Genomic DNA, 16,075 nt, shown 5'->3' with positions numbered 1-16,075 from the left:
AAGCGAGTCTTGATTTGGGGTTAAGTGGAGATGAAGGTGTGTATGAAGATTAACGTGAAACTTAAGTCTTCTGTGATCCAGTACAGCATTGTAGATGGTGTGTTATTGTTGGCGTTGGTTCACCGCTTTGCAGCCTCTGGAACGGTTTTGAGTGCTGCTCCTAAGTAATTAGCGGGGAGATGGCATTCTGTTCATATTGGACGTCATTAGTTTTTAATTATCAAAGCCTCGAGGGAAACTGGAGCATGTGTTTTTTAGGTTTTTGTTAGGTTGTAGCACACATTTCTGTTTTCTTGGCCTTTTAGAACATCATTAGTTTCAAATTAAATTGAATGTGAGCTATGTTAAGAATTAAACTCTCAAACCTTCCCGATAGTAATGTACTTTCCGGTTTTCATTATTATGCTTTAAAAATGATCATTCATGAAGGTAGCTATAATTTTGTAATGTATTGTTTTTCATCTTTATTGCTCTTACCCTCTGTTCTGGACTGGTCACATGACCATGTCCATGGAGCTCTTTCTTATTTCTTGTGATATGTCCATGGGTGGAGCAATGATAGGGGGGTGTCTATGTGACTAGCTGGGTGGGAGGAGCTATAAACTAGCTGGGTGTTGTTGGGGGCAGAGCTGAAAAGGTGGCTGAGGAAGAAGTGCATCATGGGTTTGGTTGGATACAGCAACAGGAAGTGTTATAAACATGAAGGAAAGAAACCAGAGTTCTATGTTTACATGGTAAAAACGGGTCAGGAAAGTCCAAATTGAAAAAAAGAAGAAGCATGAGGAAGATGTACATGAGGTTAGCAACTACATGTGCATATAGGTTAAAAATAATAGTAATCCCGGAAAACCTCTTTAAAGTGTGTAAACCTTTCACTTTCTTGCCCTGGCTTGCTCTATGGTTGTCAGCTGCCAGTAGTCGGCTCTACTACCATCCTTTCCTTTCTCACTACTGCAAGGCATGTGAAAATCTAAGCCAACGAGAGATGTGTGCTGTCTGCGTGTTTTGCAGCCCCCTTGAAATGAATGGGTCCGCATCTGATCCGCAAAATTGCGGAATGGATGCAAACAGAAAAATACGGTGGTGTAAATGGGCCCTAGCCTTGTTTCAGGTCTGACTGCGCCCAAGGTATTTTAAAGCTGCTGCGCAGTACACACCATATATGCGACAAAAGAATTTAATTTTCCACAGTTTTAATCCTTCATACCAATGATTCCAGCGTATGTAGATTCTAGATTGACTACTTTACATGGACCTAAAAAGGTTGAAATATTTGAAAAATGTTACTTAGTCAGTTTTCATTACTCTCAGACATTGAGGTTAATGGGTGATCTAATCATTTAAGGTCCCCCAGAAACTTGGCCACAATCAATGAGTAACTTGGACTGCTAACCATTAACGTGCTAAACTATGTGAACAGCAAATGTCTTCTTCCAGCTTCTGACCAGTGTGTTACATGCGAAGAGCTAGTCCTTCATGACTTCACCGTGTAGCATAAGTAATGTTAGAACGTGATTACAGAGCCTGATTCACCTCTCTCATATAATCTTCTGCAGATGTAGAGGACCTTGTCTCATGTGTCTGACATACCATAGCAGGTATTCCTTATACCATTTGTGGCTTTGTAGCCTTATTAGCTTAAAAGCTAAAAACATGGCTACTTTCTTTCAAAAACAGCACCTCTTGTCCATGTGTTCTTCTGGTATTGCTTGGTCAGCCCCATTCAAGTGATGAGTGGTGGTGTTTCTTCAAGAAAGTGACAATGGATTTTCTAAACCTCAATCCACTCCTGTTACCAGCAAATTCATTCAATTCACCAGCAAAATTAACTAAACCAAACACAATGGCCCAGAGTTAATAATTTTGTGCCTGAAATCTGCCTAATAAGTGGTGCAAATTGGCACAATTTGGGGTCAACGAGGGCTTCCATACTTTTTTCCAACTTGCTTGAAACTGTGTGATGCTTAGCAGCGGCTTCACAGGAAACCTGTCACAATTCTATTTGATGTACAGGTAGACAAAATGTCTGTCAGATTAATCATCCAGCCTGAGCCACTTTATATAATTCCTGGTGCAGGTCTACAGCTTAGTAAATGTGGTCCAGTGTCTTGTAGGACTAGCTTTGCTTAATGTAATGATACCTTTCACTTAGCCATAGGTTATTTAATTTCAGAGAAAACTACTTTTGATCCATATGCAAATGAGCGTTAAGTGCAACAAGGCCAGGCCCAAGCCACTCGGTGCACCCTTGCTCTTCCTTCTTCCTCTGCCAGCCCCTCCCTCTCCTTGATTGACAGGACCAGGCAAGAGGACTATGCAGGAACTTGGACCTGTCAAGAAGGAAAGGAACCTGGAGGAACAAGGGTGCACAGAGTGGTTTGGGCCTAGTCTCAGTGCTCTATCCATACTCATGACCTCATGATCCTTGGTCATGGGTAAGGATCATACTTTGGTATCTGAAAAGCGCAGACTATAACACTGTCCTGTCTGTGCGATGTCACACTTGGATTTTATCATTCATGATTTTTGAAGAATAAAGATGCAACGCTTTTTTCATTTTTTTGGGACCTTAGTCTTGTCTGGTCGGGGTTTATGGTCTGTGCCTCCATTAAGTGGGACAACGTGAGTGCAGCTATTTTTTTTTCATGAACTCATAGAGGTACAGTGATTTATAATCTGTGTGTTACTGCTGACCTCGGCTGTACTAAATTGTGCTCATGTAATGCCATCAGTGCAATTCTGTACAGCCGGGGTGGGCAGGAACACACAACATTATAAATCATTACCATGCTGAGAGTTTGTGTCACAGGAGCAGTGTTCAGTGCCCCATGGGAAGGCCCCCTTACTATACGTGCTGTACTATGTGGCCTAAGCATTCTATAGGTTTGTTTAGGGTTCTGTTCAGTACAAGAAAACTTATTTATTTTCTTTTACGATATTAAGATTTTTTTTTATATATTGTCTAAAAAGTCCCTTTTTCTAGTCTATTTGATGAAATCCACCTCTCCACATGCTTTTTTTGTAATTAAGAAAGTCATTTTGAGGAGCATGTTAATGGTTAACACCTGTTAAAACCAGTAGATGTTTTCATTGGCGCTTTCATACGTAATTCAATAGTTCAATGCATGAAATGGAAATGGATGAAATGGAAACCATATAGGACATACTATTAAAGGAATATTTGGATGAAAATTCTAATAAAACAAAATGTATTCTTGTTTTATTATTTACCATTAAGGACTTACTAAGAGCCAATTAATGTCCGAAGGGTGGTATGGTTTAGGATTGCTTACCTGCCAAACAACCATTATTATTATTTTATTTTTTTTTGTGCATTTCTTCTAATGTACTTGAAGGGATTGTCTCACTTCAGCAAATATTAGCAGTGGTGGCCGTGCTTGCACACTATAGGAAAAAGCACCAGCCTATGTGCTCTCCTACGGTCCTGGCCACCATGAGAGGCTGGTGCTTTTCCTTAGTATGCAACCACGACCACCACTGGTGGATTGCAGGGTCATAACCATGGAAACGAGCAGTATGTAACCTGATGGAAAAATGAATCCAGTCAGCAAAGGAAGAGATATGGACAATCACAATACATTAGTAAGTGCCTTATATTAACTTCCTCTACATAATAAATGCTATCTGCTGAAGTGAGAGAACCCCTTTAATGTATTCAGAGAATTTTCTGACAAATGCATTGAAATACCGGATCAGTCTCTCCGTTGTCATATGGAAAAATGGATCCAATATTTTTATTTTCCTAGAATTTTTAAAGGTCTGCGCATGCGCAGACCGGAAAGCCGGATCCGGCACTAATACACTTCAATGTGAGGCTGGGTTCACACTTGAGCGTTGCGCAAACGCGCGTTTTTGACGCGCATTTTTATGCGCGTTTTTGTAATAGTAAACGCGCGTTTGACGCGCGTTTGTGTGATTCACTACAGTGTCCTATGGCCACAAACGCCCCAAAAGTCGCTCATGTACTTTTTGGAGCGTCGGGCGTTTTACAGCGCGATCGTACGCGCTGTAAAACGCCCAAGTGTGAACCATTCCCATAGGGAATCATTGGTTTCTCCTTGTTGAGCGTTTTACAGCGCGTAGGAACGCGCTGTAAAACGCTCAGGTGTGAACCCAGCCTAAATGATTCGGCATTCCGGCATGCTGCGGTATTTTCTCCATCCACAAAACGTAAGAGGGATTGAACTGATGCATCCTGAACGGAATGCTCTCCATTCAGAATGCATTAGGGTAAAACTTTTTTTTTTTTCTGGTATTGTGCCCCTAGGACGGAACTCTATGCCGGAAAACAAAAACGCTAGTGTGAAAGTACCCTTAACCACAGCATAGGGGATGAAAGTCAAAACGCTTATGCTGGGTTCACACCTAGGCGTTTCTCAAACGCGCGTTTCTATGCGCGTTTTTGTCGCGCGTTTTATGCACGGTTTTTTAATAGTGAACGCGCGTTTGGGTGATTGACAGCAGTGTTGTCCAAAGAGTCTATGGCCCAAACGCACGTCAAACGCGCCAAAAAAGGCTCCTGTACTTGTTTGAGCGTCGGGCGTTTTACAGCGCGATCGTACGCGCTGTAAAACGCCCAGGTGTGAACCCTTCCCATAGGGAATCATTGGTTCTTGCCTGTTGTGCGTTTTACAGCGCGTAGGAACGCGCTGTAAAACGCTCAGGTGTGAACCCAGCGTAAGGGTCTGACTGCTGTGACCCCCAGAGATCCCCAGAATGGGGGTACCCTGTCGAAATGGAGCTGTAGTGCAATTGTCTGTTCACCACTCCTTTCACTTAGGACTCTTTCACAGAAGCATGTGCAGTCTGGAAATCCGATCCGTGTGCGAGCACGATCCTCCGTTCTGGATGGTGCTCATCTTGCAGGAGCGCACTGCATTATACGGATTTATAATGCTATGTGCCTCTGCACTACCCTACACCTACAGAATCTTAGCAATTGCTTTATGTCAGTATGATCCTATTGAAGAAAGGTCAAGTATAATGCCATGCGCTCCTGCAAGACGAGCAGTGTTCAGAAAGGAGGTTCACGCTCGCACACGGAGTGTGATTTCCGGACTGCACGCGCTCCTGTGAAAGAGCCCGCAGAAGTCAATTTCATTAAAGCGAATGTTGCATGTGGACTGACCTGCTGCTCCATTCAGAGGGGTATGATGTTCGTGGGATAACATATTTAATTGCCGCATCTACCGATCAGCCATAGCATTTAAACCGTATGCTTAATAATGAATAGCTCCCCCCGCATGATGCCAAAACAACTGACGAGGCATGTACTCCACAAGACCTTTGAAGGTGTCCAGCATTTGCTTTTTCAGAAGCTTGTGCTACAGAAGAGGTCCAACTAGAGCCATGGGTGGCCATGATCCTGGCGCCGGTTCACTGGTTGTCCTTCCTTGGACCATTTGGAAGGAACTAACAGGAACACCTTGCAATCCCTGTTGTGGAGATGCTCTAACACCGTCATCTAGTGATGTCAATTTGATTTGTTCCTGCTTAGACTTACATTGTCGGGCCTTATTCACACGTCGGTGATTTAGTCAGTGGTTTCCATCAGTGATTGTGAGCCAAAAGCTGGTCTGGGTCAAAAACTCGCAACAGGTACAAATCCTTCCTTTATACGTTATCTTGGTGGGGGATCCATTCTTGGTGGAAATCACTGACTGTGCGAGTAAGGCCTTACACTGATGATTTTATGGCAGTTCAGATATATAAAAGAAAGTCAAGGGTTTTGGGGTTTTAAAATGAAATAATTTTAAGAATCTTATTCTAGTGTATAAGTTACACTAATTAGCAGTAATAAGGTAGGTGAACGGCTTTATAAGGTCCTGTATTGTGTTGTGAATCTCTTAATCTCCTCTCATCTACTGCTCTCTTATATTGAGAATCGCTATCGCTGACAACAAGCTGGCAGAGTTGTCTGTTTTTTCTTATTTTATTTTCTTATTTTATTTTTTCAAGTACGATTAGCTTATTGCAGGTTATTGTAATTTTAAAGGAGTTATCCCATGATTGTAAAAAAAACTAAAATCCAACATCATATGGTACATGAGAATCTCTTTCTAGATCTAGCAAAGCTAGAACCGATCCTGTAGCTAAAGTGGATCCAGAGCTCTCCCCATTCACTGTTCCAATTGCTCTGCTGGATGTATTTTAAGCTGGCAGCTCAGGGGGCATGTCCCTTCTGCTGCTACTCTCTCCTGGTCACAGCTCAGGGAAGTGTCCTTTCTGCTGCAGCTCTCTAACTGTAAGGCTGCTTTCCCATCTATGTTCTCCTTTCTATTCTTCTACTCCGTTATAGGAGCAGAAGAACGGAAAGGACGGATTCAGCACATAACTGAGCCAAACTGAGCCCACGGGCCCCATAGACTATAATGGGGTCCATTAGGTTTCTATTCACAGGATTGATTTTGTAACAAAGACAAAAGTCCTCCCCTGAACAGAAACCTAAACATACCCCATTGTAGTCAATGGGGCCAGTAGGCTCCGTTCGGCTCAGTTTGTTGCTTAATCTGTCCTTTCCGTTCTTCTGCCCCTATAACGGAGAATGCAGATGTGAAAGCAGCCTAAGACCTCTTTCATACAAACCATACGGATTGGCTCCGGGTGCGTGCAGTGAAACTTGCACTATTTTCAAGCACGTTCAGTCAGTTTTGTCTGCGATTGCATTCAGTTCAGTTTTTTTCCGCACGGGTGCAATGCGTTTTGATGCGTTTTTCACGTGCGTGATTAAAAAAACGGAAGGTTTACAAACAACATCTCTTGGCAACCATTAGTGAAAAACGCATTGCATCCGGACTTGCTTCACTTCTATGGGGCCTGGGCTGCGTGAAAAATGTAAAATATAGAACATGCTGCGTTTTTCACGCAACGCACAACTGATGCATAAAAAAAACTCATTTACACAGACCTATTGAAAAGAATGGGTCAGGATTCAGTGCGGGTGCTAGGCGTTCACATCACACATTGCACCCGCGCAGAAAACTCATTTGCGTGGAAGGGGCCTAAGGGTCACAGCTTCTAACAGTTGATATACAGCTGGTGACAGTTGAAGGATGGAACTGAGCATGTGCGACCACCTCAGTTGTTACTGAGGTGAGAGGTGGACAGAGAAATTAGAAAAAGAGTAAACAGCAGGTGGGGGAATACAGATATATTCTATTAAATAACTCAGTAACTATACAACATTTTTAATCGCATGCAATTACAAAAGTATTCAGGTTCAGGTGCTAGTTTGAAAAATATATGGAATATATTTTGGGGGACAACCCCTTTAATTAACGGCACTTTAGAAAACACAAATTCTGCTAATGTGTTCTATTTGTATCTGACCTGTAGCCATATATCACTTGTAAAGTCTCGGATTATTTTCTCAGTATTTGTAAAGTTTTGTCTGTGATCTTTGGTTTAGACCTCATACACAGCTCGGTCTGGGCACTCCTGTACAGGTTCTGTATGTGGGCACCATTGTTTCTAGGGGAGAATAGATCTGTCCTATGGAACATGCCGGAATTGTGTCTTCTCTTAGGTCTGTATAGAATACAGCAGAAAAACATCTGGATACATATGGAGATACACTACATACTGGTGATCTATTAGGGCAGGCATGGCCAACCTGAGGATCTCCAGCTGTTGTAATACTACAACTCCCACCATGCCCTGATGTAGGCTGATGGCTGTAGTCAGTCTAAGCATGCTGGGAGTTGTGGTTTTGCAACAGCTTGAGGGCCTCGGGTTGGCCATCCCTGTATTAGGGCTTTGTACAAAATGGTTTCTTAAAGAGACCACTAGGAACATGATCCCCTATCCAGTGTAGGTGATAAATGTCAAATTCCTGTGGCCACCCCCAAGTCTCATGCGAATGACCACCCCTTTATTCACCGCCTCTGGGAATGGAGGGGGCAGCAGTCGGCTTTCTCTGAGACGGAGATTTATCAGGTTCCCTGTCTGCTTTCTTCAGAGTCTCGTATGTTCATCACCTTCCATAATGGATTCATAGACCCAGATTTACTAATGTGTCTATGCCTAAAATCTGCCTAAAAAGTGGAACAATTTTGCGCAACTAGCAACTAGGGTCCCTATGCTTTGATTTTCTGTCGACTTGGTGACAAGGAGGGGGTTATTCAGAAGGGGTGGATCTTCATGGCGAATCTGGGCACTGCCTGAGATGGAACATTCTGCACCAAAATTCTGCCACAATTTGGCATAAAATTCAGTCTCAATCCAATAATGTGTATAGAGCTAAACAAAAGTGTGTGTCTGTGAACCAGATTTATCTTCCAGTCTGGGTCACCATGATAAATCTGGTGCAGGTCTAGACAGCCTGTCTGTTTACGCCATTTAAATGGGTTCAGACCTTAACCAGGACATATCCCCATCTTCACCCCTCAGATATGAGCATCGGAGCCCGGTACGTCACCGGATCTCCTAAAAATGCCTCATGAAATGCTCCGATGCTCATTTAAAAGGGGCCGGAGGGTGAAGATGGGGATATGTCAGGGTTCACCATAAAATGTGGAGTCCGCTATAAAGAATTGCTCCCTCTGCTATATTCCAGATTATTTAATTTAAGGGGTACTTATTTATGGGTCACATCATGACTCCAGTGCATCCAGTGGAACCTACAAGGAGTCGGGCCTCTTCGCTGCAGCGCGCCTAATTGCTTGACCCCTGAGGTGTATGTTCTACTTACACTACTGTTCTCTTCTTTGTTACAGCAGCGGCAGAAGGAAAGGGCAAGAGCGGTGAAGATTTCTTTCAGAAGGTGAGGTTTTAATACACTTACTACAAATGTTGCCTTTTTATCCTTCCTCCTGGCTTTCAGACTGTGCCCCTTGTTTTGCTGCAGTGTTTTTATTGCAGTAAAGTGCTGCTGTTGAAAATTCATGACCGTTTGACTTCCAGTCTCTTGCTGTGCGTTCCCGAGACCTCTCCTTTATTACCATGGGTGGCAGACACAGGCTGTATTATTTTCACGTTTTCTCCGATAACATCGGCTTCCTAAACGGTGCATCTCAGACTCATACTTAACAAGCCAAATAACCTCAGTGTTCCTCTGTCCCACAAATAATAAAGCCTGGCTACAAACATTCATCACTTTTCTTTTTTTAACTCTACTTATTTTGAAATGATTCCTAAGCTTTGTACAATAGTCCACAGATGTTTCTAATTCATGATGTGTACAGATGTAATACTAAAACTACCCACTAGGTGGCCAGGAAAGAAAATCATCGACCAAGAGAACGGCTTCATTAGGCGAATAAAAGTATATTTCTTTCAGATGCAGTTGGATCTGAGATGAATCGCTCCTTGCTTATTGAAAAACTCCGATTTTTATATTGAGTTTTTTTCAGAATAAGAATGTTGTATTGCTCTAAACTAGTGCTAAGGGCAATCTCCTTCTCAGTTTGTATTTAGCAGTTACTGCAGCCAGATAGCGACACGCATCCCTTTTTTTTATTTTTTTTTCTAATCAGTTTTTATCTCTGATTACAGAATTTTTATTCTTTTTCCTGAACATGATTATGGGGGTGGTCATCTTGCCTGAGCTGTTAACAGCATTTAGAAAGCATTAAGAAAATTGATTTACGGCAGCCTAGGCCTGCAGTAAACAGTTATTTTAGTAATCGAGTATTCTACCTATTTTTTTTTATTTTTTTTTATGATTAATCGAGTACTCTAATAAGAAAAAATACATTAATAGACTGTTTTCCTTTATAAAAACTCATCAGACCCCTGCCATCAGTCCCCAACACCCTTCGTACCCCCCTGTGCAATCAGCCCAAGTGCATCAGTTCCCCCAAGTGCTATCAGCTCCACAGTCCCCCGGCGCCATCAGCTCCACAGTCCCCCGGCGCCATCAGCTCCACAGTCCCCCGGCGCCATCAGCTCCACTGTCCCCCGGCGCCCTCAGGTCTTCTCCACCCCAGTGCCACTCCACCTGTTCCATCAGCTTGCCCCCTAAGTGCCAGTACTTACCTTTCCTGTAGGGGCGCTGCTCCACAGCTCCTCTGTCGTCTTCTCCCCGCGCTGCAGTGTAGTCCTGACATCACACAGCATCGGGTCATAGTATACGCATATGTGCACTATATCCTGACGATGTGTCAGGGCTGAAAGTGCAGCGCGGTGCGGGCTGGTGGGTGACCACGGAGCGATAAGTAATGGCAAGCACTTCGCTCCCGCTTCATGGTCACATGACACAAACGAATCCTTGATGCAAAAAATGTGCATTGAGATTTGTTGGTGTCAAATTAGTCGACTCAATCGAGTAATCGTTTCGGCCCTATGGCAGCTCCATGGGTCATAGACACACTGGTCAGGAGGGGACATCCTTGACTTCTATGGGAGAGTTTTGTAGACCTGCTCTGTGCCCTGTTTTGTGCCATGCTCTGTGCAGAGGTCATTGTACAAGGAAAGAATAGATAAGCTCTGACCATCGCCTATTGTGAATGGTGGATCCTGTCCATCTGTATACAGATGTGATATCATTACAGGCAGGATTAGAATGACATAAGCAGATAACTGCAGTAACCTGATCTGTACAAACCAAGAACTGGTGCCTTTTATTAGGCTTAGTGGCCAGTGCGAAAAATAACAATTAAAATATGTTAAACATAAACACGTAAATAGGTAATTTTCTGATGACACATTCCCTTTAAAACTGAGTTTTAAAAAGTCTTTTTTTTTTTTCCCTCTGGTGCTATGGTTGGTAGACTCCTGAGGAACACTAAAGGTACTAGTGATGAGCAAATGGATTTGTGTTATCAACAAGCGTTCTTCACCTGCAAAGGGCTGTCCTCGCTGCTGAAGAACCCCCCCGCCCCCCCCAACTGCTTGATAGACTGGACAAGACATATCACCCGGCTATGACAGTCCTGCGCCCACGCCACTGCTGAGTATCGGCCCAAGTGAAGAGGTTCTGTTCCTCTTCTGTAGCAGTGACTGTGCATGTACCGCCACACTTGGTGCATTCTCAGCCGCTGCTCCGGTATTGGTAACAGCCTTTGAGCTTGTGCCATTGCTTGGCACAGGCGCAATATTGTCGAGACTGTCCGAGAAGTGCCATGTCAATCAAGTCCTTAGCGCCACGACACCAAGTCTGCTCGATGAGACATATTGATTCCTACAAACCAGTTTGCTCATCTTTACTCCTAATACATGGTCGCCTCTGTGCTTTTTTGGGAGTAGATTCCAAAGACACAATGTTTGCAGATAATTTGCGTTCATCGGTGTAAAGTAAAAATAAAATAATAAATCTCTCTGTCCCGCTTTCATCTAGACAACCAATATTCCGTCCGTTCTATGTGTTTACAATGGACGTAATGATTAATAGAGTTGCCTATACTCTAGGCCTGCGGTGCATCAAACCTATGTAGTCCTGGTCTCTATAGAAACTAGCACAAAACAAAAGGAAATGTTAATGTAATACTCTGCTCCTCTATATGTGAAGCAAGACAGACGTTTTCTGCACTTTTCCCTGGTACTTTATGCTAATCTTTCTGTGGTTGTTGCTTATGTAACACTTTTTTTGTCATCTGGCAGAGATGGGGAGTAGATGAAATATTCTCTGCTCCGCTGTATAAACATCTGCAGCAGAACAATGTTTCATGGAGATGTACTCCTAATGTACAGCCTTGCTGTACAAGGACTGAGCAGTGATTGGGACCGCTATCCCCACCCGTGTCGGGCTCCTTTTAGGAAGAATGGTTAACCCGTTTTTATTTAAAGGGAAACGCCAGCAAAATGCATGTCTCAACGTTCATCTTAATTCTTCTGCAAGTTTTAGAGTGATGGAGAATCAGACAGAATTAGTTTCATCCTTTGCAGATCGTAGCGGGATTTTTAAATCCATTTAACCCTTTATATTCTTTCGTCACTAGATACTCTTTAGATCGTCTCCTTTTTCCTGCTAGAAGTCATCTTTGTCCCACGCTGCATTGATCTGACGTTTTCATACTGCCGGTGACTGGACACAGTAGTTTGCCTCTCCCAGCAAATCCTTTGCCTTAGGCCCCATTCGAACAACCTTATTTTTGGTCCGCATCCCATCCGCATTTTTTTGCAGATGGGATACGGATCCGTGTGCTATCCGCTATCCGAATCCGTATGTCAGTTCTGTAGCACCGCAAAAAAGATAGAACGTGTCCTATTCTTATCCGTTTTGTGGGCAAGGATGAGCATTGTTACAATGGATCCGCTAAAAAATGTGCCGTGCCAGTTCACCCTTCTCTTCATTGTTTACCTGCTCACAGCTGTCGGACGGTGAAATTACAAGCCGTCCCATTTACTTGGGACAAGTGTATAGGAATGAGCCGTCCCATAGAAGTGAATGGGACGGCTTGTAATTACCTCCTCACCGCTTCTGTTGGAGCGAAGAGCAGGTAAACAATGATGGGGAGGATGCGCTGGCCCGGAACGTGGCCTTCTCTTCAACCAGCTGCTCGGCGGGTGATGTCTGAACCCCACCAATCTGATGTCGATGACCTATCCTGAGGATAGGTCATCAATATCTAGGACAACCCCTTTAAGGGGGATCCCATTTGTGCAATGTTTCCTTCAGATTGGATGACGCTCATTATGTCACAGGCTGTAAGGTTTCTGATTTTGGCTTCCTGTTGGTCCAGACATCTGGCTGCAAATTGTACACAAACCATTCAAAAGCCATAAGTGACTTTCTCCCCGTTAATATCTCAAACCGCTCCATGTGCTGAAGTGGCAAATAGACAAATAGTTTACATTGAACGCTACACATTGTGTTTTTATTTCACGGTTAAGTGCGCTGAGTATACTCTACGCTTATTTAAGGACCAATGTAAGCAAATACAGTAGAAGGGAAGCCACCGTACTCGCTATACAGTAATGGGATAAAGCCGGTGATGGCAGTATACGCCCGTCCTGAGACCCTGCAGTGAGAGAAGAGATGCTCCCATGTACAGCAAGGAGCTAAGCCTTTCTGATCAGTGGCTGCACATAGCCCGATCCTCATATTACCTAGGTCTTTTAAGGCCAGAGGTAGAATAGCCAGCTTGAAGTGAAGCTCCGCTTCAAAGTGCCTCCTAAAATATAAAAAGTGCGTATATTAATAAAGAGAATTTGTCGCCAGTGATTATGGTTTACTTAGAGCTTTCTGGATTTTTTATTTTTTTTATTGGTGACAGCAAAGTGCAGCCATATTGGTGGTCACCATTTGAGTTCAGAGACTGTGAAATGGTCACTGTGCAATTGGTAGAATGTATGGATGTAATGAGATTACCATCAGTATCTGCTGAACTAACCCGTACTGTGTGTTACCACCATGAATAATATAAAAACTGAAAATCATACACAATCTATCTAAGGGCTCATGCACACGGCCGTTGGCTGTATTGCGGCCTGCATACGGCTGGTCCACAATACATGGGCACTTCAATGGGTCCGCAATCCGGGAGATGCGGCACGGATCGGAAGCACACCAGAGTGCTTCCGTGGGTTTACTGTACGTGCCTCCGCAGCGCGAAAAAGTAATGCATGTACTACTTTTTTGCGGTGCGGACTGTAGGATGCGGATCGCGGACCCCATTTAAGTGAATAGGTCCGTGATCCACATGCAGCTGCCCCACGGTTGGTGCCCATGCATTGTGGACCTCAATTTGCGGTCCACAGCGTGGCCACGGAACCCTTACGTTCGTGGGCATGAGCCCTAACACGGCTAGAACCAGCCCTGTACCTCACATGGATCCTGAGATCTCCCCATTCATTGCTCCAATTGCTCTGCTAGATTTATTTGAAGCTGGCAGCTCATGGGGCATGTCCTTTCTCAGAGGGCATCTCCTGTGTGCTGCAGCTGGTGGCAGTTGAAGGACGGAACTGAGCCTGTGCTTCCATCTCTGTGAGCAGGACAGAGAAATTAGAAAAAGAACAGCAGGTGGCGCTATACTGATAGATTTCATTCTTTTTTTTTTGTGGGACAACCTTCTTTAAGAAGCTTTTTCTAATAATAATTTTTATTCTTTTAAGTGCCATTTCTCAATCTCTAGTGTTGAGTGCTCTTGTTCTGTTCCCTCTGTTCCTCGTGGCTTCTTCCTCACCTGGGGGCTTAAGCTTGATCTCTATTCAGTGGGATCCGTCCATGTTTACAGTGTCTGCCTTCTGGAAACGTAGTAGTTGCAGGTATATAAACCTGGGGTGCACTCTTAGACTTTTATTTGTTGTGCCTTCACACAGTACATCATAGGCTTTTATTTTAATGGCCAACCCTGTTGTGGGATTTTTTCTAGACCTTTTATTGTTTTTTATGGCTTATCACATTTTTTGTTTTTTTTTGTTTTGTTTTACATAATCTTGTGAGATGAGCATCTTGATTCTTACATAACTGTAGTACAAACCCAGTCCGCGGAGACGCCATCATCCAGGATGTTATTCTTTGACTCTAGCTCGTTATAAAGTAATTCATGTTCCGTACACATTCAAGGTCATGTTACCTGACTTTGTGTTTAACGTATTGTACATTACGTTCGAATGTTTCTCATTTTCAGCTCGGGTGTTACGTTTCCTCAGGCGTTGAGGCCTAAATGTCCTATTCGTTCTCTGGGCTAAACCATATTATGTTTAAAAGAAGATCGCATAGTTTGGAATATATTAGTGTAATTTCCAGAGCAAGAATTGATGATTTTGGAATGTGACAGATTTTCCATGTTCTGTTTATTCATCTTTGTAACAGAAGTAAAGGAAAAATGTTCCATTTACAGATGTGGAGAGGACATTGTAAACTGCCAGTAGACTCCCCTGGGCTAAAAATGCATTTTTTTTATTATTTTTTTATTCAAAGTATACTGTACTTCCATACTATAGACCCACGCGTTTCTGGTTTCAGAGCTGTACTGATGCATGGGATTGATTTACCTGCTTGTCAGGTTTAATCCATCTTTGGAAAAGCTGTAATTAAAGTATATTTAAGAAAACTTTTTTTTCCACAAACTGACAGAAATCAACAGCAATTATGGAACCAAGTAATCCATCAGAATCCACCTTATGTCTGAAAAGTGTTAGAATGGAACCTGCTATCGGGTTGACATGGAAGACAATAGCACTTTGTTCTGTCATTCACTGGCTCCTTCTCGACAAGTTTTGCTTTTTGTCGGGCATCTGTCGCCAGATTATCAGCATTAATCCATCTGATGGGACATGTGCATGTCAGTTGAATGTAATGCTTTTAGGCCTAGTTATTTTTTTTTTTGGTTTATTTTTATGTGGCCTAAATGTGTCAAAGGCTACTTTCACACTCGCGTTTTGGCTTTCCGTTTGTGAGATCGTTCAGGGCTCTCACAAGCGGTCCAAAACGGATCAGTTTTGCCCTAATGCATTCTGAATGGAAAAGGATCCGCTCAGAATGCATCAGTTTGCCTCCGATCAGTCTCTATACCGCTTTGGAGACGGACACCAAAACGCTGCTTCGATCTGCACAAAACGCAAGTGTGAAAGTAGCCTAACATTGATATTCTATAGTACATATTACAGAAATGGGTCTATCTATTAGCCCAAAAGGCACAAAAAAATTGGTTTGGTTAGTGGAACCTGACAAAGAATAGAGCCGACGGCCAGTTATAACTGTATTTGTGAGGAAAGCGCTCCGCCAGTCCTCCTTACCTTTGACTGACTCATTTAGTGGGATTGTGGCTTTCTGTACCAACAGAGGCAGTTTTTGCAGAAGAGGCACTGGTTCTCATTAAGGAGATTTGGCACCCTTTGAAAACATAAAGTAGAACTCATGTAAAAAGAAAATATTCTCTGACCTGTTAGAAAGGTGCATGATGTGATCTGTAGTCGATGTAATCTTCTCATCAGTGACTGTATTTGTGAGTTATAACCTCCCTTCTGATCCTCAGCTGTGTCATGTGACCAGCTCTCTGATCTCCAACTCCGTTACTTCTCTATTCATTCCTATGAGACTGTGAGTGAGGCTCCCATAGGAATACAGAGAGAAACCTACTTCCTGTCCACACATAAGATGCTGTGTCAGTTGGAGAGTCTGATTTGCTGGTAACATGACACAGATGAGAAGCATTACAAATACAGTCAC

At 43.2% G+C, this 16,075-nt stretch overlaps 1 protein-coding gene across 2 annotated transcripts in view; it reads left to right on the top strand.

Annotated features, from left to right (window-relative positions):
- Nucleotides 1-16,075, top strand: part of BICC1 (BicC family RNA binding protein 1) — a 216,053-nt gene that overhangs the window by 90,718 nt on the left and 109,260 nt on the right. For both annotated transcript variants that reach the window (XM_044296755.1, XM_044296754.1), the window contains exon 2: nt 8,736-8,782. In XM_044296755.1, coding sequence (XP_044152690.1) covers nt 8,736-8,782 — 47 coding nt within the window. The remainder of the gene's footprint in view (nt 1-8,735; nt 8,783-16,075) is intronic.

Source organism: Bufo gargarizans, chromosome 6 (genome assembly GCF_014858855.1).
Source record: "Bufo gargarizans isolate SCDJY-AF-19 chromosome 6, ASM1485885v1, whole genome shotgun sequence".
NCBI lineage: Eukaryota > Metazoa > Chordata > Amphibia > Anura > Bufonidae > Bufo > Bufo gargarizans.
Note: the sequence above shows the minus strand (reverse complement) of the source record. Positions and strands in the feature narration are given on the sequence as shown.